Source organism: Macaca fascicularis, chromosome 18, assembly GCF_037993035.2.
Source record: "Macaca fascicularis isolate 582-1 chromosome 18, T2T-MFA8v1.1".
NCBI classification, from domain to species: domain Eukaryota; kingdom Metazoa; phylum Chordata; class Mammalia; order Primates; family Cercopithecidae; genus Macaca; species Macaca fascicularis.
In genome coordinates, this window is record NC_088392.1 from 71187396 (window position 1) to 71214507 (window position 27112).

General features: G+C 38.3%; 2 protein-coding genes and 1 pseudogene across 8 annotated transcripts in view; 1 reads left to right on the forward strand and 2 right to left on the reverse strand.

Moving 5' to 3' along the window:
• METTL4 (methyltransferase 4, N6-adenosine) overlaps positions 1–606 on the reverse strand; it is a 63561-nt gene extending 62955 nt beyond the window's left edge. For all 6 annotated transcript variants that reach the window (XR_012427281.1, XR_010582914.2, XR_012427280.1 and 3 more), the window contains exon 1: positions 248–606. The gene's annotated coding sequence lies outside the window, so the exon portion shown is untranslated. The remainder of the gene's footprint in view (positions 1–247) is intronic.
• A 50-nt stretch (positions 607–656) lies between these two features.
• The window catches only part of NDC80 (NDC80 kinetochore complex component), a 45885-nt gene continuing 19429 nt past the window's right edge, over positions 657–27112 (forward strand). Inside the window, exons 1-12 of one of the 2 annotated variants that reach the window (XM_045378246.2) lie at positions 657–777; positions 2062–2171; positions 2703–2762; positions 4079–4156; positions 6801–6924; positions 7024–7196; positions 7978–8080; positions 14962–15051; positions 17674–17767; positions 19044–19150; positions 19832–19976; positions 25523–25728. In XM_045378246.2, the coding sequence (XP_045234181.2) occupies positions 7060–7196; positions 7978–8080; positions 14962–15051; positions 17674–17767; positions 19044–19150; positions 19832–19976; positions 25523–25728 (882 nt within the window). In that variant the 5' untranslated portion in view covers positions 657–777; positions 2062–2171; positions 2703–2762; ... (1 more) ...; positions 6801–6924; positions 7024–7059. The remainder of the gene's footprint in view (positions 778–2061; positions 2172–2702; positions 2763–4078; positions 4157–6800; positions 6925–7023; positions 7197–7977; positions 8081–14961; positions 15052–17673; positions 17768–19043; positions 19151–19831; positions 19977–25522; positions 25729–27112) is intronic. The other variant, XM_045378245.2, reaches the window with a different exon arrangement.
• On the reverse strand, positions 24295–25106 carry LOC135968304 (KATNB1-like protein 1 pseudogene; annotated as a pseudogene).

The window sequence follows — 27112 nt, forward strand, 5'->3', positions numbered from 1 at the left end:
TAGCAAAGTGATTTACTGTTACCGTTCTTAGTGTACCCCTCTCCTGCGTCTCTGCTTCACATCCACTCTCTCGCCGCCCGCCCCCAACCACTCGGATTCTTCCTAGCCTCTCACAGGTCAGCCACCACTAGAGGACTGTGAGACACCGGCAAGTGATCAAATACTGACCCCGAATTTCGGCGGCAGCCGTACCAACGCAATCCTTGGAGCCCACCGCCCCCACTCCGCAGCCCCTCTCCCACCTCACCTCTTCCCTTGTCAGAGAAGCGGACGCCGCCTTCCCAGACTCTCCTCATGAAAACAGCACCCATCTAAATACTGATCATGAAAAACGCCCCTTTCAGTCCACAGAAAAAAAAGCTTTCTTCTTTACTAAGAGTCCATGGGCGCCGCCATGTTGCTGTACGGAAAAACGTTTCCAGGGCTAGTTGGAGCGCTCAGGCTGCTCACGGGTCTTCAGACCTAACTTTAGGGGTCGTGCCCTAAAGACGGGGTCCGACCTCGAAGGGACGCTTACACTGTCCCACAGACACCAGTTTTGGGTGAGGCGGCTGGGCGCGACCAGCACACATACTTCCAGAGACCAGGCGGTCGCAGGAAAGTTACGGAGCGCGTCGTGCGTAATGACGTCAGCGCCGGCGGAGAATTTCAAATTCGAACGGCCTTGGCGGGCTGAGGAAGGAGCTGGTGTTTTGATGACTGCTGTCCTATCTAGCGGATACTTGCACGGTTTACAGAAATTTGGTCCCTGAGTCGTGTCAGGAAACTGGATAAAAGGTGACTGATGACATTGGATTAACTTTGTTTCTGCAGAACTGTTCTGGATGAAGAAAGTAATGGCGCAAATGACTTCAATTTAGAGGTCCTAAGGCAATGTTTTGGTGTGTGTGTGCTGTTGAGAGAAGCCTCGAGGCCAAAACTGTGCGAGGCGCTGGTTTCATGGGGTCCATTAAATTTCTAGTGGCAACGATTTCCCAAGGAGGAAAGAGAAGGGCCTGGGGAACACTGATGAGGAGTGGAGGCTCGGGAGAGGAAACGGGGAAGGATTGAAGGGGGCGGAAAGAGATGGACAAGAGAGGATCCGTTGGGTGGGTTGCGTCCAAATACTAGTGTAGCTTCTTAGTGGCCGTGTAGGACTGCGTAGAAGTCTTCATCTTAAATCATGAGAGTACACTGTAAGTGGAGATTAAACGTGGACACACAGGTGTGGGTGGAAAAGTTGAATAGATGAACAAGCGCACATCGAAGAAGAAATAGGCGGCCAAAACCAAGAAGAGTGTAATCAGTGTAAAAGACTAAGAAGTACCCAGAGAAGTAAAAGGATTGTCACCTTCCTGAAAGCCAGGGCAGGACCTGAGAAGTCTGGGTGCAGAGATGAGACTGGATCAAAAGTTTTGTCAATCATGTGTATCCTAGGAGACAACCTTTTTAGCAGATGTGAAGGGAGTGACCTGTTATTGTGGCTTGTAAAAGGAGGCAGCCTATAGACCATTTTATGGACCAGGTGATTTATCCTTGTTGAAGGGGAGATTGATGCCAAAAGGGCAGTAATTGAGAAACAATGGGTTAAGGGTAGAGCAGGAGAGATTGACATTAGGAAAACAGAATAGTTCCATTCTCTGAAACAAAAGAAAAGGAAACATTTTGAGATGAATAAGAGAATTTGAGGTAATTTTTTTGTCTTCCTATTGAAGTACGCACAGCCAACAGCAGTGATGTGGTCTGGGTAATAGACAGGGCTTTAGCTACCACGGATACCTTTGTGAAGGCAAAAACCGTAACTTATTCATCTTTGCATCTCCTGCATTGCCTAGCACACTCCCTTATACATAGTGGGCAGTTAATAAATGTTTATGTTGAATATTTTTAAATGGAATTAAATAGATGTTCCCTGCAAATGAGAACTTCAGTGCACATTAACAAATACAGATACCCCAGGGGAAAGATGATCCTGAAGAAACGATGAAACTTGACTGCCTTTCTGTTTAAGGATAAATAGTTGCTTAATGTACCATCTCTGTCTGGAAAGGTTTTTTTTTAATACTGAATTCGTGAATGTAGGTCATCAGCATGAAGCGCAGTTCAGTTTCCACCGGTGGTGCTGGCCGCCTCTCCATGCAGGAGCTAAGATCCCAGGATGTAAATAAACAAGGCCTCTATACCCCTCAAACGTGAGTATTTCCCTTGTGGTTCCAGCTTGCATGCCTTACCATCTTAAGCCAAGCAATCATCAAAATAGTTAATACAAATATGTAATATGAGTGATGTCTTGGTGAATCTTGTCTGTTCCCAGGGGTACCTAATTTTAGATCAATGAAATCTAAAAGTGGACATGATACTTTGCTAGGTGTTGTGTGTCTCATTTATTTCTTAAATTCGCAAAGCCAAATGCTTTACCAGGCACCCCCTAAAAAGACTGTTAATTCTTCTTCAGTACTCTGTTATTTTTCCCTTTTATGCTAGAGCTACTTGTTTAAGCGGACTCTGTGCTGTAACTTACAGTTCACTGAGGTATCTCCAATTAGCAAAGCTTCAGTCAAATCAGAGCAAAATTATTTGCTCTCATAATAAGGTATAATATAGTAACAGCCTACAAAACACCACTCCCCCAAACTCATTCCTCAAGATCTGCTGGAAAAAATATCTGAAAGAACTTGCTATCATAAAACTATAGTTTTTCATTATGAGTGATTATCTTCCAGATAAGAGAAGGCGATCTGTAAGCCATTGTAGAGCTGTGTAAATTCTTCTCTAGGACCGAGGTACGAATTACTTGCTGTTTTTAAATTAGTTGGATTTACATAGCATGAGCCTATGCTACTTTTAGAAATCTGAAATATTTATATATTTTTCCTTTTGAATACTGTAAACCAGGAAAATTTTTGTGCTGTTATACATTACTTATGCCAAAAAGACGTTATGCCTTTAATTGTATTAGAAGCTAAAAGGTCACCATTGTTTTTTGCCTGCAGTTTAGATAATGTAATAAGTGCAGCTACATTCTGATACAGAGTAGGTTCTAAAAGAAAAAAAAAAAATGTAAATGTGGTTAAGATAATGGAAATCATAATGTAGATAGGATTTTTGTTCAGGAGAGAAGCCAAAGATTTAAATCTGCATAACAAGCCTTACCTTCGACCATTTTGTCTTAACTGGACTTCCTACCTACACTTTTCTTTGTCTTGGCAAATAAGTGAAATAAGCCGGGAATAGACAATTAAACAGCACATGTTCTCATAGGTGAAAGCTGAAAAAAGTTTATCTCATAGAAGTAAAAAATAAAATGGATGCTACAGGCTGGGAAGGGTAAAGAGAAGAGGGAAATAGGGAGAGATCTGTGAAAGGACACAAAATTATAGCTAAATAGGAGGAATAAGTTCTGTTGTTCTATAGCACTGTATAACGACTATAGTTAACAATAACATATTGTATAGTTTTAAATAGCTAGGAGAATATTGACTGTTCCCAACACAAAGAAATGATAAATATTTGAGATGATGGATATGGTAATTACCCTGATCTGATCACTGTACATTATATGTATCACAGCATCACTATCTACCCCATAAATTGGTATAATTATGTGTCAATTTTTAGTTTTTTCTGTTAATTTAAAATTAGAAAGTAATAATAATAATGATATTTAGGCCTGAAAGTATGTTCTGTGTCTTTGAGTTACAAATTTTCTATCTTGTTCTTTACCTTCAGGGGTGTTTTTCACCTTGTTTTTACCCTTTGGAAATGCAAATTTAGGGTAGAAAATGTTTAGATAGTTATTAAAAATGAGATGAGTAAAACAGACCATGCTGAGGTTAAAACAAAGACTAAATCTACCAAAGGGTACATATGCCAGAGGGACCTCTGCTGGTCCCCCAACATTACAAGCATTATAACTTATAGTACCGTGTGTAGCCCATCCTGTTTGTGACAGCTTTCATGACTGCTAAACATTTTTATGATTTTTGAATTATTTTTATATGTAGTGGGGAAGAGTTGTTGGTTCTAACATATTTCTAAAAGTTTCTCAAGCTAATTTTTATTTTTATTTTAAAGAGTTGTTTTCTATTTTTCTTTAAAGCAAAGAGAGACCAACCTTTGGAAAGTTGAGTATAAACAAACCAACATCTGAAAGAAAAGTCTCACTATTTGGCAAAAGGTAATTATATTTTTTATTAGCTCTAATAAAGGGATTCTTATAGCCATACATTGTTGCCCTCAGAGAACAAATACATTAGATGACGTGGTTCCTTTCGAGAGAAAAGTTATAATCTAGTTTTCCTCTGATTTTAAATGGTTAAAATTTTAGGTTATATCTGCTTTAGACACTATAGCTAACACATTCAGACCACTTTCATTGTTACAAGTAAATAGTTGATCGAAAATTCTTTACCGCTTTCAGACACAGTGGAGTCATCGCATTTTAAAATAAGGAGTGGCCAGGCATGGTGGCATACCTGTAATCCCAGCACTGTGGGAGGCTGAGATGGGAGGATTGCTTGAGTCCAGGAGTCCAAGACCAGCCTGGGCAACACGACAAGACTCTGACTCTACATTTTTTTAATTAGCCAGGCAGGCATGTAGACCAGGTGCAGTGGCTCACACCTGTAATCCCAGCACTTTAGGAGGCTGAGATGGGGGGCTGAGATGATCTTGAGTCCAAGAGTTCAAGACCACCCTGGGCAACATTGCAAGACCCTGTCTTTACAAAAAAAAAATTGTTTTTAATTAGCCAGGTGTGGTGGCTCACACCTGTAATCCCAACACTTTGGGAGGCCAAGGCGGGCAGATCACTTGAGTTCAGGAGTTCAAGACCCAGCTGGGCAACATGGTGCAACCCCGTCTCTACAAAAAATACAATTATTAGCCGGGGGCAGTGGCACATGCCTGTAATCCCATTTACTTGGGAGGCTGAGGCAAGAGGATCACGTGAACCCAGGAGGTGGAGGGTGCAGTGAGTTGAGATCGTACCAGTGAACTCCACCCTGGGTGACAGTGAAACTGTGTCTCAAAAAAACACTTTTTTTAATTTAAAAATTAGCCAAGCATCATGGTGCACGCCTATAATCCTAGCTACTCAAGAGGCTTAGGCAGGTTTGCTTGAGCCCAGAAGGTCGAGGCTCCAGTGAGCCTTGTTAGTGCCACTGCACTCCAGCCTAGGCAACAGAGAAACACCCTGTCTCAAAAAAATAAATGTAAAATGAAAAAACATCATCTAGTCCAACATTTTAGTCTTTTTTTACAGTCTAAAAGGTTAATGAGAACTCCACAGTGCTTTTGTTTTATGGGCTATATCTGTCTAAATTAACTGTAGTAGAAAGTAAAACTGAGAAAAATTTAAAATATATATTCAATTTAAAATAACAATCCATTACATGGTAACATAAATAACATGTTTTCAACTTTTAAAAAACATATTTTCAAAAATATAACAATTTCAGTAAGAAGAGTGACATTGTTATACGTTTTTGCAAATCTCTTACGGCTTAATAGCAGACAGCTAGATTCTAATACTTGCTTCTGCATTTAATCAGTTACAGTATCATACATCATGTTACCAGCCTTTGGAAAACTCCACTGTACACTCATGAGAGATTGAAAATGAAAAGAGCAAATAACATCTTAGTTTTATCATAAAACTAGTTTTGACTTCTCAGTGATCCCTAGACAACACTTTGAGAGCAACCCTCTATCTGGAGTAGGTCAGTGGTTGTCTAGGCTGCAGGTTGCAGAAGGATTGACTGTTAATGGGCATAAGGAGACTTTGGGGGATGATAGAAATGGTCATATTTTGATTGGCAGAGGTGACACAAATGCGTATATTGTCAAACTTCATCAAACTGTATGCTTTAAACAGGTGCATTTTATTATCAACAAATTATGTCAATAAAATTGATATTTTTTTAAAGTGTTCAACCCCAAAATTAAGATGATAAATTATGTTGTTGTCTCGCCAAAACAAAACTTTCAGACAAACCTGTTTCTTCCATTGTTTTGAAAATATTTAGAGATGAAGTACTTGTCACCTTTTAAAAAATCTCTGCCGTGAAACCAATTTGGTTTTATTGGTTTAAACTTCCATTTTTGGTATTTAGTTCAGTTGATAAAAAATCTTAAGGTATTTTTGTAATGTAACTCATCTCAGAGCTAAACTTTAGAGGTGATAGTAATGAAATCTAATATTTGTGGAGCATTCCTATAGGCCAGACATTAAATCTTTCAATCAATCCTCACAACTGCCCTATGAGAAGATAGTGATATTGTCTGCATTTTTTTTTTTTTTTTTTTTGAGATGGAGTCTCGCTCTGTCGCCCAGGCTGGAATACAGTGGCACGATCTCGGCTCACTGCAACCTCCGCCTCCCCGCTTCAAGCAACTCTCCTGCCTCAACCTCCCAAGTAGCTAGGATTACAGGCACCTGCCAACACATCCAGCTAATTTTTTTGTATTTTTAGTAGAGACGAGGTTTCACCATCTTGGCCAGACTGGTCTTAAACTCCTGACCTCATGATCCACCCACGTCGGCCTCCCAAAGTGCTGGGATTACAGGCATGAGTCACTGTGCCCGGCCAAGTGTGTGTTTCTTCTTGCCTTGTTTTACATCCTTATGTTTAACTGCTGTAACCTCATATTTTACTCTTCATTATTTGCTCGTTTTCTCTGCTTTAAATGAGATAAATCTGTTTAGTTATAAGAATGTAATGTTTGATGTTGATATTAAATTGCAAAACTGCCTTGAAATAATTTAGTCATGATCACAGAAGGAAATAGTTTTAACTGGCTTTTTAAAAATATATTTCCAGAACTAGTGGACATGGATCCCGGAATAGTCAACTTGGTATATTTTCCAGTTCTGAGAAAATCAAGGACCCGAGACCACTTAATGACAAAGCATTCATTCAGCAATGTATTCGACAACTCTGTGAGGTACTTTAGGATTTTAATCTCAACTGTGATTGTCGTCATAGGTATTTTCCAATAATTTCGCATTACAAAATGTTTGGTGTTTCATAAAAATTATTGTAGTTTCTTACAGAAAATGGTTATGCACATAATGTGTCCATGAAATCTCTACAAGCTCCCTCTGTTAAAGACTTCCTGAAGATCTTCACATTTCTTTATGGCTTCCTGTGTCCCTCATATGAACTTCCTGACACAAAGTTTGAAGAAGAGGTTCCAAGAATCTTTAAAGACCTTGGGTATGTGTATTTCTCATTAGTTAGAGATGTGACTGGCACACAGAGACAAAACAAATTACATCAATTTGTAAAAAGTTTGAGTTACAGAAATAATATGTTTTAGGATGACCACTGGGAAAAATATATGTAGGATAAATTGAAGAGAAAAAAAGCAACTGCTTACAAAAAACAAATAAAAAGTGCTGGTGGTAGAAGCAGGAAGGATTAACAAATTGTTAGTAACTGATGAAGTTTGATGATGGATACAGACGGATTAAATACACTTTCTTTGTTAAGAAAAAAACTACCCGTAGGTTATTACAGAGCAACAGAAGATAGAATATAAAGCCCTGAACTGCTGAAGTGACAGAGAGTAGAAAAGACAGGCTGGATACCACAGATTTTACAGAAGCCAAAAAAAAAAAAACCAGGGTTCACGCCTGGTGAAAACAGAGTGTGATGAAATTGAAAGGGGGAAGAATGGACTTGGAGGTATACATACTTGTTGTTTATTGGGGGTATATTGAATTTGAGGGAACAAAAATCCTTTGGGAGAGTAGTCCAGCGTTTTGGTTGTATAGATCAAGTTCTGCAGCTTGAGGGATAGATGTACAAAATAATCTACAGAGAAATACACAGAGATTAAGATGACTAAGGATAGAATCCCAACATATCTTACCTCTACACAAGTCAAGACTGGGTGTATATGTGGAATTGTTTAAATGTAGCTTCTTGATTAACCATTATGTTTAGTAGATTATAGTAACATCAAATTAGCTTATGTTTTTCTGATTTCTCATAGGTATCCTTTTGCACTATCCAAAAGCTCCATGTATACAGTAGGGGCTCCTCATACGTGGCCTCACATTGTGGCAGCCTTAGTTTGGCTAATAGACTGCATCAAGGTATTTGATTTGTTCTTTTGAAATATATACATGGGAAAGGGTTTTTTTCCTCAAAAAGATATTTTTCTCTCCCAGTCTTTTGACAGTATTCTCAAAGTCTGCTTCAAAGTTTTCATTTTTCAAAGCACATTTAATTTTATGTTTTTCAAACTATTATCACGAGGTAAAAGGAAGAAAGTACCAAATTGACAAGGAGATTATTTATTATCATGAGGCTTTACAACTCAAAAAATGAATCAATAGGAAATTCATTTTTTATTTTCTCTCATGAAATTCATTTTCACCCCCTTTTTTTTTTTTTTTTTGAGACAGAGTCTTGCTCTGCCGCCCAGGCTGGAGTGCAGTGGCGCGATCTTGGCTCACTGCAACCTCCGCCTCCCGGGTTCACGCCATTCTCCTGCCTCAGCCTCCCGAGTAGCTGGGACTACAGGCGCCCGCCACCACGCCCGGCTAATTTTTTTTTTTGTATTTTTTAGTAGAGACGGGGTTTCACCGTGTTAGCCAGGATGGTCTCAATTTCCTGACCTCGTGATCCGCCTGTCTCGGCCTCCCAAAGTGCTGGGATTACAAGCGTGAACCACCGTGCCCGGCCCATTTTCACCCTTTTTAATTAAAATCCATATTCACTGCAAGAAGTTTGGAGAATGCAGTGATATACCCATAATCTCCAAACTCAGTGACAATAACATAAAACATTTCCTTGTGATAGTTTGTTTTTGTTTTGTTTTGTTTTGTTTTTGAGATGGAGTCTCGCTGTGTTGCCCAGGCTGGAGGGCAGTGGCATGATTTCAGCTCACTGCAACCTCCGCCTCCCAAGTTCAAGAAATTCTCCTGCCTCAGCCTCCTGAGTAACTGGGATTACAGGCATGCACCACCACACCCGGCTAATTTTGTATTTTTAGTGAAAACAGGGTTCCACCTCGTTAGCCAGGCTGGTCTCAAACTCCTGACCTCAGGTGATCTGCCCGCCTCAGCTTCCCAAAGTGCTGGGATTACAGGCGTGAGCCACCATGACCAGCCCCTTGTGATACAGTTTTAAAAGTGTGTGTTGCTGTGCAAAGTACTATATGTATATTTTTTAAACTTTTGATACATACCGAGAAATTTTTCTCTAGAAAACTTGTACCAATTAAAAGCTCAACAATGTTTGAGCACAGCCATTTTTCCAAACCGTAAGCATTGTTGTTTTCAATCTTTATCAATTTAGGAGGTGACAGATCGCTGTTTATATAGAAATGTATATGTATATGTATATATATGTGTGCGTGTATACATATATTTAAACAATTTATGTTGTTACCGTTATTTTTCTTTTAACTTGCTTGTACATGGTTTTTTAGGCACGTTTATATTTTACCATTTGCTTTTTGCTATGAATTTGAATCTGTATTAAACTTACTGATAGTTTTAATAGTTGGCAACACAACAAGCAAAAAAAATTGATAGCTAATTTTTTCTTATTTACATTTTTTGTTTTTAAAGGTGAACTTTTTTACATTTATTATAATATCTACTCTCTTGATATTTTTCTTTTTTTGTATTGATTTGCAAGAATGCCATTTTGTTAAGTCAAAAATGGTTGAGTCAGAGAAATTAGCTCCCGTCTCTATGGTGCAAGTAATTTTTTTCTCCCTTTCTTTGTTTTTTAATTTCATGTGCTGTTTTGTCTGTTCAGAAATGTGAGTTTTTATCTAATTTAATGCAGTCTCTCCTGTTGTAGCTTCTGAGTTTCCTGTCCTACTTAGTGCTAGAATTCCTAAAGCTAATACTGTTCCTCTGACATTGTCTTGGCCATCAGCAAGCCTTTAACTAAATGAAGTCAGGCACTGGGTATATGGATTTTGACCCAGGAGCCATGCTGATACATATAGTACCACCCATTGTCAAGAGAGCAGAATTCCAATGCCATAGCCCACTAATAAAAATCCAAGTTTCATTGGACTTTATAAAGAACATTCATGCATTCAACTTGTTTCTCTCCAGTGATGCCCATGGACATTTGATATCTACTTTTTTGCTCTCACCATCAGATATCCCCATTGTCACTAGAACACTTAACCCTTGTTTGCCTAAGCAGCTTATGATATTGTGTGGTTGGGAGATAGCATGTGGAGCTTGTGGATTACTTACAGTAGCTTCACTTGGGGAGGGGCCTCTTGCGATACCTCCAAGCCCCTCTTTTTTTTCCTTTTTCCTTTTTTTTTTTGAGACGAGTCTCACTTTTTTGCCCGGGCTGGAGTGCAGTGGTGCAATCTCAGCTCACTGCAACCTTCACCTCCCAGGTTCAAGCAATTCTCTGCCTCAGCCTCTTGAGTAGCAGGGATTATAGGCACCCGCCATCACATCCAGCTAATTTTTTGTGTTTTTAGTAGAGATGGGGTTTCACCATGTTAGCCAGGCTGGTCTCTATCTCCTGACCTCGTGATCCGCCCACCTCAGCCTCCCAAAGTGCTGGGATTACAGGCGTGAGTCACCGCGCCCGGCCCTCCAAGCCCATTATTTAAGTTGGAATCCCCTCCTTTTTATATTGCTTTGCATGATGTGATGTATTAATCCATGAGAGACTGCAGGTTTCTTTTTCTAATTTTCTCTCTCACTTAACATAAGCCTAGAAATTTAGCCACATTTAGGAAGGCTTGTTTTCCTCCCCAGTGTTTTTTAAAAAACAATTTTTCAAATTTTCTCCTAGTATTTTTATGTGTATTTAAATTTTTGTGCTGTGTTTAAATCTTAATTCATCTCCAGTTTATGTTAGTAAAAGAAAGACAAGGTCTTCTTTTTTAAATGATTCACTCATGTATCTCAGTCCCATTTATGGAATAACTGATGTTGGCCGGGTGCTGTGGCTCATGCCTGTAATCCCAGCACTTTGGGAGACTGAGGCAGGTAGATCACCTGAGGTCAGGAGTTAGAGACCAGCCTGGTCAACATGAGAAAACCCCGTCTCCACTAAAAATACAAAATTATTAGCCGGGTGTGATGGTGCATGCCTGAAGTCCCGGCTACTTGGGAAGCTGAGGCACGAGGATCATTTGAACCCAGGAGGTGGAGGTTGCAGTAAGCCAATATCACACCACTGCACTGCAGCCTAGGCAACAGAGCAAAACTCCATCTCAAAAATAAATAGCTGATATTTTCCCCACAGTTTGAACTGTCACCAGTATGTTCTTAATTAAACCTATTTCTCTGCTCTTTTTTTTCTATCCCTGCTTCATGACCATACTAATTCCTGTCACTTTCTAATATATTTTATGTAGAGGAGGAACTTCTTTTTACAATGTTAGCTATTGTCATATCCTCACTCTCTAAATTATTTTTTCAGATTTTAACAAAATCTTGTGATTTTGTTATTATTGATATAACATTGAATTCACGATATATAAGGGGAAATTTCCATCCTGTCAATGTTTAATCTTGTCATTTGGGAACGTGTTAAATCTCATTTATTCATCTCTTTTGTTCCTTCAGTAACATTTTGTTTTTGTTTTTTGTTTTTTCGTTTTATGGGGTTTTTTTGTTTGTTTTTGTTTGTTTGTTTGTTTGTTTTGAGAGAGAGTCTTGCTTTGTTGCCCAGGCGGGAATGCAGTGGCGTGATCTCAGCTCACTGCAACCTCCACCTCCCAGGTTCAAGCAATTCTCATGCTTCAGCCTCCCAAGTAGCTAGGATTACAGGTGCCCACCACAACGCCTGGCTAATTTTTGTGTTTTCAGTAGAGACAGGGTGTCACCATGTTGGCCAGGCTGGTCTTGAACTCCTGACGTAAGGTGATCCACCTGCCACAGCCTCCCAAAGTGCTGGGATTACAGGCATGAGCCACCATACCTGGCCATGTAGTTTTCTTAATATCAAACAACATATTTTTTATCAATGCCATGTGTTTTGTTACTATGATGAACAGGTTTTCTCTTTTTTTAATTCTATTTCTATGGTGATTATTACTAAAAGAGTTTTTTGTGTTTACTACCCTTATCGAATTGCTTTATTACAACTACTGTTCTCAGTTGATTTCTATTACTAACCACTGTTTTTAAATTAAATATTTTTCATTTTATCATTTAGTATGATGTATTCAATAGAAGATAATGTTTTTCATGTTGAAGTTTATTCACTTTTATCAAGAATGATCTTTGAAGGTTATCCTATGCTTTTGCAGGATGTATTGAAATTATTGTTGTTGTCTTGACCTATTGATCTAATATGTTGATTTCCTAATGACCTCTATTTGTTCATTGTTTATTATTCATTATGCTCCTGAATTGTTTGTTCATGCTTTATAAATAAACTGTAGGCCGGGCGCGGTGGCTCAAGCCTGTAATCCCAGCACTTTGGGAGGCCGAGACGGGCGGATCACAAGGTTAGGAGATCGAGACCATCCTGGCTAACACGGCGAAACCCCGTCTCTACTAAAAACACAAAAAATTAGCTGGGAGAGGTGGCGGCGCCTGTGGTCCCAGCTACTCGGGAGGCTGAGGCAGGAGAATGGCGGGAACCCGGGAGGCGGAGCTTGCAGTGAGCTGAGATCTGGCCACTGCACTCCAGCCTGGGCAACAGAGCGAGACTCCGTCTCAAAAAAAAAAAATAAATAAATAAATAAATAAATAAATAAATAAACTTTGATTTCCTATCTCACTATGCCTCCTTGCACAGAACTTGGCAGATAATCAGTCCTTATTATGGTGTCTAAGTGATAATAATTTAGCCAAAGTTACCATGTCTTCTCTACTAAGGACCATAAATAGGAGGGTTGCATACACTTCAGGAGCGTCTTGTTAGCCTTTTGGTTAGTGATCAAAGTGAACTTGGGCCTGACTTATCCCAGATCCCTCTGTGTCCTTTTCCTCCTCTGATGTCTCACAATATTAAGAAGTGGTGTTATAGTAGAAAATGCCACCTGTAGATGAAAACATGATCCAAATCTATACTTTTTATATCTACAATTACAGGTTGATACTATTTCAACCAGTCTTCCTAGTTCGTAATTCTTCAGTCCTTTCAGTAGTCTTTTCTATAGCTCTTGGGGATCTGTATGTCCCTGTGTAAGGCTCTCCTTGAATCTTGCAAAGTAGCAAGAGTTTTCATAAGGACCTTGACAAGGTGACAGAAACTGTCTTTACCCTGCTGACAAGATATAAGATTCTGTTCCTTATCTTGGGTTCTGCCCTACATGTCTTTCAGACTTTATTAAATCTATGTGTTGGCCGGGCACGGTGGCTCATGCCTGTAATCCCAGCACTTTGGGAGGCCGAGGTGGGTGGATCACCTGAGGTCAGGAGTTTGAGACTAGCCTGGCCAATATAGTGAAACGCTGTCTCTACTAAAAATGCAAAAATTAGGCATGGGGACAGGCACCTGTAATCCCAACTACTCAGGAGGCTGAGGCAAGAGAATCGCTTGAACCCAGAAGGCGGAGGTTGCAGTGAGCCAAGATCTCAGCCACTGCACTCCAGCGTGGGCGACAAAGGGAGACTCCGTCTCAAAAAAAAAAAAAAAATCTATCTGCCACCTGAGGCTTTGTCAAAAAAAAGACAAGATAAAAGACCCAGTTGTTAGAGCTCTTCTGCATCCTCCTTAGATAAACAAAGAATCTTCTGAGTGCCTTTAGAATAGGAAAGGGGTAGCAGGGCAAACAACTCTAGGGTAAGGACATTGTCTCCCTGAGAAATCCTGTATGTGAATTCCAAGATGACAAAACTTAATTGTTTTTCGAAACCCCATTCTTCTTTTATGTACTCCTAATGCATAATCCTTTTCCTAGAAGTTAGTATTCTTATACTTAGTGTTCATTATACTATTAGATACATATTTATATCTTGGCCAGGTGCAGTGTTATTCCCTGTTATTGTTATTATTGTTATTCCCTGCACTTTGGGAAGCCAAGGCGGTTGGATCACCTGAGGTCAGGAGTTCAAGACCAGCCTGGCCAACGTGGTGAAACCCCGTCTCTACTGAAAATATAAAAATGAATCAGGCATGGTGGCTCATGCCTGTAATCCCAGCTACTCCGGAGGCTGAGACAGGAGAATCACCTGAACTTGGGAGGCAGAGGTTGCAGTGAGCCGAGATTGCACTACCACACTCTATCCTGGGTGACAAAGTGAGACTCCGTCTCAAAAAAAAAAAATACATATTTATATCTAGATATCTATATATTAAGATAATAATAGATATTAATAGATATATTTATATCTAGTATATCTGTGTTTATATCTACATTTATGTATATTTATAGCAATTTCATTTAAATTTTCTATTTTTTCATGTTTTAAATGTTATATTTTTAAAAGAAGATATAAAAACAGGCATTCCAAAATAGAATTTCTATGCCTTAAAAACCTTTAACTATTTTCCTTTTAGCTTGTCAATTTTAAACATCTGAATGTTTTGCTATAATTTATGTTACACTTTCAATTGAAACTATTGTATTTCTAAAGATTTTCTATTGTAAAATTTCGTCTAAAGTTCATATTGTACATACTGAAAAATTATTATTGACTCACCTTTTATGTGGCAATTCTGTTTTGGATTCTTAAAGTTGCATTAAAATGTGTATGTTTGCTCTCAGTGGGTTAATAACAGCATAAAGGTCAACATTTTTCCCTGTAGGACGGAAGTAAATATAGAGTCCGTCCTTTCTAGATCCTGAAGAGTTTAGTTACTAAACGAAAGGGTTTTGAAATTATCAAAAGGATACCTTCAAATTGTTTTATTCAAAAGAAAGTCAAAAGTGTTAATGTGTTCAATGTAATGACCTATGAAAAGAGACTTTTAGTTACACAATAATGTAAATGCTTCTAAAATTGACACTAAAAACAGAATTTGCCAAAATATGAAAGTTGCATTTTTCAAATCAACTTGCTTTTCTTGCTTGTGTACTAATTAGATACATACTGCCATGAAAGAAAGTTCACCTTTATTTGATGATGGGCAGCCTTGGGGAGAAGAAACTGAAGATGGAATTATGCATAATAAGGTACCATGTATTATCATAAACTGTAATGATGAATTGCCTTGGTATTATTGTGTCACTATTGGATTTAATACAGATGCCCCTCGACTTATGATAAACCGACTCTAAGGTGAAAATATCGTGTCAAAAATGCACTTAATACACCTAACCTGCCAAACGTCATAGTTTAGCCTAGCCTACCTTAAACATTCTCAGAACAATTAAACTAGCTTACAGTTGGGCAAAATTATCTAACACAAAGCGTATTTTTATAATAAAGTATTGAATAGCTCTTGTAATTTATTGAATACTATACTAACAGTGAAAAGCAAAAAGGTTGTATGGATACTTAAAGGATGGTTGCTACTCCATTGCTTTCGAACCATCAGAAAGCTGAAAAATCTGAAGTCTAACCATCGTTAAGTCAGGGATTGTCTGTATATTCTTTTGTAGAGTTGTCTTTTTGCTTCCTGAAAATATTCTAAATTTGATTTTTTAAATATTAATGGATCTGTTTGAATCACATTATAATTTCTTAGAATTAACTAGTCACAAAAATTTGAAAATGTTAACTAAGTAAAAAATGGAAGGAGATTGAATTAAATCATAACACGTTATATGTTATAGACGTAATGTTTATTTTCCTCCTTTCTGTTGTAGACTGAAGATATCAATATTGGCAACATTATTTTAATATAATTCTTTGTCAATACAAAACATAATAGGTTGAGTCTTAAGATATTGCATGTGGGTGGGTTGTTTATTTTGTTTTGACCTTTTTCATTAGTCATATTGCCACTTAGCTCAGAGTCACCACTTCCAAAAGTGGTTGGGATAAAAGAAACATTAAGATTATACATTAATATTTCCTAACATACATAAAAAACCAGTCATCACACAGGCCACTTAGAAGAAAAACTATTCTCTGTTCTAATTCTAACCTTCATTCTTTGAAACTTTTGTCACAAAAGAAAAGTGGGAATAATTTCAGTCCCATCTTTTATGACTGCCTGGGATGTAGTTCAAAGATACATCAACCGACTAGTGTTGGCATCATTGTCTTTTTCTTTTTAACAAAAAATAAACACACACCTTTACTACTTCAACAATGATCCCAGCTGGAAAGGCTCCTAGAAAACCTTTGATCCTCCCCTTGAGAAAATTATCCTCACACATTGCAATATGTATATTGGGCTGCCTCTAATTGCACCTCAGTTTTCACCCAAGTACATTACAACATCTATTAAATATTAAATGTCTTACCAGACACAGTGGCTCACACCTGTAATTCTAGCACTTTGGGAGGCCGAGGTGGGCAGATTGCTTGAGCTCCGGAGTTCAAGACCAGCCTAGGCAACATGGCGAAACCCCATCTCTACAAAAAGTACAAAAATTAACTGGGTATAGTGGTGAATGCCTGTGGTCCCAGCTACTCGGGAGACTGAGGCTACAGGATCACTTGAGCCCAGGAGGTCAAGGCTACAGTGAGCCAAGATCATGTCACTGTACTCCAGCCTGAGGGACAAAGTGAGACCCTATCTCAAAAAAAAAAAAAAAAGTGTTAAATGTCTTGACATCCATCCTAAAGGTTAAAAATTATTCTTGCTATCTGAGCTATTATAGCTATTATTTCAAATGACAATATATAAAGAAGCACATGGGAAACTATAAAGTACTGTTTGTAATTAAAGTTGTCAGAGTATCTGTCTTCACAAGATTCTGATACTCAGTTTTGTGAGTCCACAGACTCAATATTTTTAAACCTATAAGATCAAAATTGACCAAGCTTAAGGAAACTGATTCAGTCTTACCAAATTCACAGCAACTGATTTGAAGGAGAATGAAAATGTATTAATTTACCATCAGTGATATACTTTTCCAGTTACAGGAATATTCAGACTACCTATTCAGAGTACTCACTTCAAAGTCACCTTAATAAGCAACAAATTAGCACAAAGGGAATTGGTCTGTCTTGAGGGATATTTACTTCATCTAGGCTATGGAAAATGCTGATCATCCATTCTTGCCTTCTCATAAAATCTACATTCTCAGTGACCAAAACATCTCATGAATGCAAAATATAGTGTTATTTTCTCTTGGATAAATGTTAAGAATTCTAGTATTGTGCTGTTTGGATTGCTACTCATCATGCAACTCATTTTGTAGACTGAAGTTACAATGTAATTGTAGCCTTCATTAATTACATTTGGGTTTTTGCAATTAGACCTTCTCAATTCAATTGGACTTAGATGATCAGCAGTTTATTTAAATTTTTCATCACGTGCTTTATTCCTAAAGATGATTAAGTTTGTATATTTCATGTTGAATTACATGTATTAATAAGCTTCCTTGTTTGTTTGACCTTCTCAAAATTCTGAAGGTATGGCTTACTGTTTTTAAATATTGCCTTTATCCAAATTTAAGTGTTATTTTATCCTCATTATTCATATTTAGAAGTATCAGACTAAATACATCTGTATAGCATAATTATATAGCCTAGGTTTTTGTCTCTTACTTATAGGTTCATCTGACTACTTAGTGTTTCTGACTATTTTTTAAATTCAAATTTAAATTTCCACCTAGAAAAGTGAAACAAACCAAATAGAGAATCATGACTTTGTTTTCATAATCTGCTTAACCCCATAGTTGTTTTTGGACTACACCATAAAATGCTATGAGAGTTTTATGAGTGGTGCCGACAGCTTTGATGAGATGAATGCAGAGTTGCAGTCAAAACTGAGTAAGTGATCTCGTTCTTAGGGTGCTTGCTTTTGGTCATTTAACTCAGCTCATGGAGTGGTAATTTATGTACCATATCCAATGTTCATATGAGTTACTTACTTTAAATGTATCTGGATGCCTACTGATTTTTATCTTTGTGGTTTCTTTGGTGTAGAGTAGTTAAGCTAAAAGAATACTAGTGTTGGAGCCAGACCTGTGGCAGAACCTCTTACAGTCTGTGAGGCCTTAATAAAATGTTTGACCTATCTGACAAAGTTTAACAGCAGTAGATGTCAATGTAATAAAGTACCAAACATGCTACCAGAAGCACAGACAATAATTAGCAAATGTTATTCCTCTTGGGGAATAATATCCCTATGTTGTCCTTGCTTACTATTTGAGAAATTAAAGCACCAATTAGTCAAAAGACCTAAGATCTCTTTCAAAATTTGTGGCAAAAGTTAACAAGACATTATACTTCCAAATATGTAAGGAAAATCTTTTCTTTTTTTTTTTTTACTCATTTACAACCTAGTGACATACAGTATTTACTAGCTGACTCTAAAACATTCCAGAGGTATTATTTTACATTTTCGTTCTTTCTATTGAAATAGTCTTGTATATAAAATGCCAAAATGGAAGGTAAAGTAGATAAATGGAGGTGAAGCTATTCCTCCGAAGACAATGGAATCAATCACCTTGCACAGTATTAGCACAAAAGGTGAAAGCATTCCCTTATAGTCCTCTGGATCTGTATCTTCCTAAAGAGTAAACAGGACAATTTTAGCTTGTTCACATGGGAAAGGGAGCAAAATAAATGGCTTTAAGAGAGGAAAATTTAGAGTGATCCAAGCATCTAGTGAGTAATTTGATAGCTCTATATATAATTAACCTAGCATAAAAACTGCATTCATTCATTCAAATAAATATTTATTGTATACCTACTATGCGCCAGCCACCATTTAGGCACTAAGGATACAGTAATGAATAGGATAAAAACCTCTGCCCTTATGAGCTTACATTTTAGTAGACAGAAAGAGGAAAACAATGAAGTGAGCAACTTTAAGTCAAATGGTGATAAGTGCTTTGGAGAAAAATCAAGCAGGACAAGGAGAGTCGAAGTACAGTGGAGTAATGGAAAGCGTTTGCTATTTTACAAGGATGGGATGTACTTCACTAATAGTGTTTTGTGCAGAGACCAGAAGGAAGTGAGGGAGGGACTAATGGTGAAAACTTGGGACAGAATGTTCTAGGCAAATTTGAGATCTTAAAAAGCTTTTGGATTTTGTCTCCAGAGGATTTATTTAACGTGGATGCTTTTAAGCTGGAATCATTAGAAGCAAAAAACAGAGCATTGAATGAACAGATTGCAAGATTGGGACAAGAAAGAGAAAAAGAACCGGTTAGTAAACATGTTTACACACTTACTTGAGAGCTCCTTTAGACTTTTGGGTGTCCTTGGATATTAGCTGTCTTTATCAAAATTTTTTACAAATAGGTTAACAAATTAAGCCTCTTAAAAGTTAAATTTTCACATAGTGAACTCCCAATGAAAACATGTTTGGTATCTGTGGAGCCTTGTTTTCCCTTGTGGTCTATCAGTCTTAGACTAATGGTGCTCTGAATATGATGAAAGATTCTTACCTGCTTACATAAGACCAAAAGTACTTTTGAATAAAGGCCCTGTATTATATACCTCTAGGGAGCATTAGTCACAAGAAGCCCTGAGTTTTGGAGATAGTGCAAAAGGAATGGTTAATAAATGGGTTTATATAGTATATTGTATCCTGAGTTTTTCAGATATCTAACTTTATTTTCTGCATTATTAGTGAAGCACTCAAACTGTTGTTGTAAAATACCAGATTTTAAATGTTTGTGCTTTTTCAACTCTAGCCATTGTTTTTTTTCCTATTTCAAACTGACAGTGTAGTCCCCTTTTAGTTATTTTGACTCCCTCTAAAAGTGAAAGGAAAACTCAGATCTACCTTTCTCTAAAATAAATTTAAATAATATTGCTTTACTTTAAAATAAAATATGGAATGATTATTGAAAATAACTGAAGTCATATTCTTTTCTCTTAAAGAATCGTCTAGAGTCGTTGAGAAAACTGAAGGCTTCCTTACAAGGAGATGTTCAAAAGTATCAGGCATACATGAGCAATTTGGAGTCTCATTCAGCCATTCTTGACCAGAAATTAAATGGTCTCAATGAGGAAATTGCTAGAGTAGGTAAGCAGAGCTAATGCTGAAAGACTGGGATGCGAACCCATGTGGGATTTATCACGTGTCAAAACAGCTTTGTTATCCATATCTTTTGTTCTTCTGTGATACATGCCTAGAGCAGGCTACCAAGTTTTCAGTGTGTTTCGTATTTGTTTCCTAAGGCTGCTGTAACAAATGACCACAAGTTTGGATGGCTTAAAACCACAGAAATGGGCCGGGCGCGGTGGCTCACGCCTGTAATCCCAGCACTTTGGGAGGCCGAGACGGGCGGATCACGAGGTCAGGAGATCGAGACCATCCTGGCTAACACGGTGAAACCCCGTCTCTACTAAAAATGCAAAAAAATTAGCCGGGCGCCGTGGCGGGCGCCTGTAGTCCCAGCTACTCGGGAGGCTGAGGCAGGAGAATGGCGTGAACTCGGGAGGCGGAGCTTGCAGCGAGCTGAGATCGCGCCACCGCAGTCCAGCCTGGGCGACTGAGCAAGACTCCGTCTCAAAAAAAAAAAAAAAAAATCCCACAGAAATGTATTCTCGCAGAGTTCTAGAGGCTATTCCAGCAGATCTGCATCCCTCCAATGACTCAGGATCTATTCCTTGCCTCTTGCAGCTTTTAGTGGCTGACAGCATTACTGGACTATGTTCACATCACTCCGATCTCTGCCTCCATCTTCACATTGCCTTCTCCTCTGTGTGTTTGTATTCTACTACCTGTGTGAAATATCTACCTCTGCCTCTGTCTTATAAGGACATTTAGGATGAGATTCAGGGCCCACCTGGATAATAATACAGGGCTATCTCTTTATCTCAAGATACTTAATCACATCTGCAAAGACCCTTTTCCCAAATAAGGTAATTTCACAGTTGCCAGAGACAGAATTTTATATATTTAGGTGGCCATTGTTCAGCCTACTACTCCTTACATGTTTTCAAGCATTTGGCTTTTTGAAGCCAAGAAGGGCCTAACCTAAGAAAACATGCTGCCTGAATATAGAAATATAAAAAATATTCTATACAAATATGTACTCTATTCCACTTTGTAATTAATAAACCAGATAAACCAGATTCTTTTGTTTTTTTGAGATGAAGTCTTGTTATTTTGCCTAGGCTGATCTTGAACTCCTGGGTTCAAATAATCTCCCCACTTCAGCCTCCTACATAGCTGGGACTATAGGTGGGCTCCACCGTGCTTGGCTCTAATAAGCCAGATTCTTGATCTCTGCCTGTCTCAGTCGGCTGTAACTGGCTATCCTCCATCACTACCGCCTAAGCAGCTGGGCAGCTGAAACTGATTTAAAGCTGCAGGTACTGCAGTTCTTGGGGAAAAGAGCAACTATAGAAAGCTCTTTTATGTCTTGTAAGCTTACTTTCATAAACACAGCAATCTTAATCATAAAATTCTGTAAAACACTGTGGCACATGCAGTTGTTTGATTCTTCTGCAGTGCCTGAAGGAGAGTAAAGAAAGGTATCTATAAGTCACAGAGCCACTGGGCTATAGTTTTAAAAATAAATTTATTGACAACTGTACTATTCTCCCAGGACTTTGCCTACTTCTGTTTGTTTCTTTTGGGATTTTGCAGGCTGTGTCTGTCCCATGAGGAAGTTGTATACATGGCCCTTAGGATATTTGATTTAACTGTTAGTCTATGGAGTATTGATTGTCAACTCAAGACTAGTAATTACCAGGGTTATTTGCTGAATCTGTTTTTTTTTTTTTTTCCCCAAATAACTCTGATTTATATATATATATATATATATATATATATATATATATATATATATAGGATTTGCTCTAAACCAACTCTTTAAATATATTAACTACTTTACACTTCACCCCTAATCATGTCCTTTGTTTATTCTCCATGATGACAAAGAAACTTGGACTAAATTATTATTATAACAATTTTTATAATGCAATTAATCAATACTTTTTCTTTTTTTTTTTTTTTGAGATGTAGTCATGCTCTGCCACCCAGGCTGCAGTACAGTGGCACCATCTCGGCTCACTGTAACCTCTGCCTCCCGGGTTCAAATAATTCTCCTGCCTCAGTCTCCCAAGTAGCTGGGATTACAGGCACGTGCCACCATGCCCGGCTAATTTTTTGTATTTTTAGTAGAGACGGTGTTTCACCATGCTGGCCAGGCTGGTCTCAAACTCCTGACCTCGTGATCCGCCCGCCTCAGCCTCCCAAAGTGCTGGGATTGCAGGCGTGAGCCACAGCACCTGGCCTTTAATCAATACTTTCTAATGCTAATACTTTATCTTTCTTGTCAGCGTATGATCAAGAGAACTGTCATACATCCTTCTTGTTCTTGTGAGAACTTTTTCTGACAGCTGCAAACTCAGTAGGTGAGAGAGAAACAATCATTTGCCATTCCAGAGTGATTTAGTTTGAGACATTAATTTTATAACTGTTAATCTAAGATGTTTTTATCCTATGAGTGTTTTAACTTTTTTGATTATGTAAAGCCATTCATGGCTTGAGTGAATGCGACGTATTTAAATTTTATTTTGTTTTTGTTTTGTTTTGTTTGAGAGACAGAGTGTCACTTTGTCACCCAGGCTGGAGTAGAGTGGCTCAATCTTGGCCCACTGCAACCCCTGCCTCCTGGGTTCAAGCGAGTCTCCCCCCTCAATTTCCCAGGTAGCTGGGACTACAGGCATGCACCACCAGGCCCAGCTAATTTTCATCTTTTTTAGTAGAGACAGGGTTTCACTATATGTTGACCAAGCTGGTCTCAAACTCCTGATTTCAGGTGATCCGCCCGCCTCAGCCTCCCAAAGTGCTGGGGTTACAGGCATGAGCCACTATGCCCAACCATAAATTTTATAGATATTATATGTTGTGGATTTTTTTGTGCGGATGCCGGTGATAAATGCATAAAGTTTGACTTTAACCATGAATTTGCTTTAAGCTCACTGTGCTGCAAATAGGTTGTAACAAACCAATATACCAAAATACCAATCCTCTCCACCTTCAGGATGACTTTCTTGACCCCTTGGTCATCTTCATCCTTTCGTCCCAGCCTGCTATAAAAATGCTATCATATTCTATATAGGTCATGAGTCACAGAAGGTTGGAAAACACTATTGGTAAACAGACAAAGCAAAAACCTAACCAGTTTGGTATAGTTATCACTGAAAATGTCAGTAAAATATGAATAAACTCTGGTGTGTGTGTGTGTGTGTGTGTTTTTGAGCTGGAGTCTCACTCTGTCACCCAGCCTGGAGTGCAATGGCACCATCTCAGCTCACTGCAACCTCTGTCTCCTGGGTTCAAGCAATTCTCCTGCTTCAGCCTCCGAAGTAGCTGGGACCACAGATATGTGCCACCATACCTGGCTAATTTTGTATTTTTAGTAGAGACAGGGTTTCATCATGTTGGCCAGACTGGTCTCGAACTCCTGACCTCAGGTGATCCACCTGCCTCGGCCATAATAAGTCTTATCTCATTTTTTCACATAGTATAAATCATATTCTTATGCAGGACGACATTAAGACCCAGTAGTTCTTAAACAATTTTACCAAATAACCACATGTCCCAAAGGCAGACAGTCTTCACAGTGCACTTTTATCTCATTGAAGTTGAAGCTGTTCCTTTACTATATTTTTCCACTTCAATGTGAAGTAGACTGTTAAGGTTTCATTAGGGGTTTAATTATGTGTCCTTTTAAAGAAAAAATGGTTTTGACAATTCTTCTACAATTCACAGTTCTCAGACAGTAACCTTTTTTGTAAATCATATAGTCCAACTACGTTTTGAATAACCAGATGCTCTTTAGTAGATGAAATCTCTCAATGTGACTGTAATAAATAAGCATCTGTATCCTGATTCTTATTTATGGCGTCTCATCATACACATATATCCTGGAACCAAAGTAAGATGATTTTCCTATGGATTTCCTACAATCCACTTAATTGTTTTAAAATCAGAACATTTCTGTCATTTATAATTTCTGTTTGGATGATAATTCTGACCACCACCTTTTTATGACTGCTTGAAGCTAGTTTATTTTATTTTATTTTACTTTATTTTCCCAAGACAGAGTCTCACTCTGTCCCCCAGGCTGGCGTGCAGTGGCGCGATCTCGGCTCACAGCAGCCTCCGCCTCCCAGATGCAAGTGATTCACGTGCCTCAACCACCCAAGTAGCTGGGATTACAGGCATGCGCCACCATGCCCAGCTGATTTAGTAGAGACAGGGTTTCGCCATGTTGGCCAGGCTGGTCTCGAACTCCTGACCTCAGGTGATCCAACTGCCTCGGGGCTTCCCAAAGCACTGGGATTACTGGCATGAGCCACCGCACCTGGCCACTGAAGCCAGTTTAATCTACTATTACATACTTTTCAAATTTGCTTTAAAGCAGTGACTTAAGTAGAAATAACAAATGTACTGGCTTTCTTCTGTAAACTGTTGGTAAGCCCAGGAAGGCAATCCACTACAACTCCAAGCTCTTCACTTATACTTTTCTTTCTCCAGAAAGTTAAAACTACATTCAATGAGCCTTTTCAAAAAAAATCAAAAGTTTTCCTGCTGAACAAAATTTTGGCCATTGTTTCAAGGTCCTGAGAAACCTTAGAAAAAAAAAACACTATATTTTGATGATGGGTTTTCTGTTTGGGAAGAACCAGAATCACTGGGATTACCCAAATATGTGTGACTCAACTGTCATGGCTTAGTTTTTCAGGCAGGTAGCCTGCGCAAGTCACTTCATTTATTATTTGCCATGGCACAATCCCCACTTCTAGGGGACTGCTTTTTCTGTAACAGGAATTTAGAAAGCGATGTTTAACTTTCTGAAATAGACTGCCTTATGTGGTTTAATCTGGGCTTTTCACCTTGTCCAACTGTTTTCTTTATGTAAGCAGCCAGCTGTTTTGGATATTTCTTAACCTTCTTCATGTTTTGTTAGTGAAATTAGAGATCCTTTTTCTAGGAAGGTCAATGGAGTGATCCTCGATATGACAAAAGTTTCATTTTGTTCACATTGTGAGTTTTAAGTGTCATATTCTCTTAAATATTGACACCTTGTGGTATCATGGAGCCTCAGCCTAGAATGTCCTTTGGTCCCGTGCAGGGCCATTCAAATGTAGATGCATGCATGAACCCAGAATTCTTAATGACAGTCATTATTTATGAAGCCACATTTTTTTTCATGTAGTACTTTTTGAAAACCATTGCAAGCTAATAGGGAAATAAGTTTCTTAACATAAAACTTTAATTTTACTATCTTCCAGAATGTTATAAACAAATAACATTTGTTTATAACAAATCTTTTATGAAATATTTTATGAAAGATCAAAAAGAATTATCCCAAAAAAAGAGAATATACATATATATGTATATATATGACTTGGAAATTTATATATATATATGTAAATGAGACTTGGAAATTTATATATATATGAAGTATATATAAAAACATATGTATATTATATATACACACATATATATGATTTGGAAATTTAGCTATCTTAGCTCTATTACATGATGGCATCTGTTTCTTTGTAGTAATTGAAGATACATTAAAAATTTGTTTTTTTCCAACACAGAACTAGAATGTGAAACAATAAAACAGGAGAACACTCGACTACAGAATATTATTGACAACCAGAAGTACTCAGTTGCAGACATTGAGCGAATAAATCATGAAAGAAATGAATTGCAGCAGACTATTAATAAATTAACTAAGGACCTGGAAGCTGAACAACAGAAGTTGTGGAATGAGGAGTTAAAATATGCCAGAGGCAAAGAAGCGGTAGGTCATTACCATTTCCAAAGTGGCAAGTCATCATAGCTGACCTTTCTAAAGGTCTGTCCCAATTAAGAAGAAGTCAGTGGGTAAATTGGCTTAAGAGGTAAAACATTAGCATTGGCATTTTAATGAAACACTCATCCCTTTATGTCAATTCAGTAACGTCCCAATTTCTCTCAAATTTAAGATAACTTATATTTCATAACTCAACCAAAAAGTAAGCAAAAAAGTCTAAAACTATGAAAATAATGTTCTTAGGTCCCGCTCCTTTTCCTCTGTAGAAGAGGAAATGAGTCCTTCATTCACTACTTAAACATTAAGATTGCACATCTGCTGTGTGTCACGTACACTGGGCATAGAGGAAATAAAGATAAAACATTGGCTTTCCCCTCAAAAACTTCCAGCTGAGTTTGCATTTACTCCCATGAAATGAGACCTTTAATAGATGTTTGGTGCACAGGGTACCAAATTTAGTGTACATGGTGTGGGGAGATGGCTGAGAGGTTTTTAGAAGAGAATTTCTTAAAGAGGGAAAAACAACTGAATTGGGAAGTATAGGGAAGGGTTAGCATGGCACAGGTAGGGGATTTGCCAAAGAACTGTGTATGGGAAAGTTCAGAGATAAAACAGTCTGATGTATAAGTTTTTCATACAGCTGGAGCTTCATAGCAAGTGGGACAGAGCAAGAGATGAGAATCAAGAGATAAGAATAGACCAGAGGATGAGGAGTCTTTTCTTGTTTAGAAGATTGGACTTTATCCAGAAAGCTCTAAGAAGGCCTTAACATTTTTAAACAGATGTGGTTACGTCTTAGAAAGATCTTATTTCTGATAATGTGAAAATCTGTGGCAGCAATCTAATAAGAAATTACTATCATTCTCTAAAAGATAGTAAGGATCCGGGCTGGGTGCAGTGGCACACGCCTGTAATCCCAGCACTTTAGGAGGCCGAGGCAGGTGGATTATCAGAAGTTATGAGTTCGAGACCAGCCTGGCCAACATGGCAAAGCCCCATCTTTACTAAAAATACAAAAAGAAACCAGGTGTGGTGGCACGTGCCTGTAATCCCAGCTACTTGGGAGGCTGAGGCAGAGAATCACTTGAACCCAGAAGGTGGAAGTTGCAGTGAGCCAAGATCGTACTATTGCACTCCAGCCTGGGCAAAAATAGCAAAACTCTGTCTCAAAAAAAAAAAAAAAAGTTAAAGATAGTAAAAATTCAAAGAAGTAAGTAGATTCTGACAACTTAGGAGGTGGAGTGAATGAGACTTGATGAAAGAGGGAGGAAGTGGTTGCCCTGTCTGGCTTGGGTAATTGGGCAGGTGCCACTCACTTGGGGAGAGAAGAGAAGGAAGAAGTTGTGAGACAGGAATGGAGATGGATGTATTA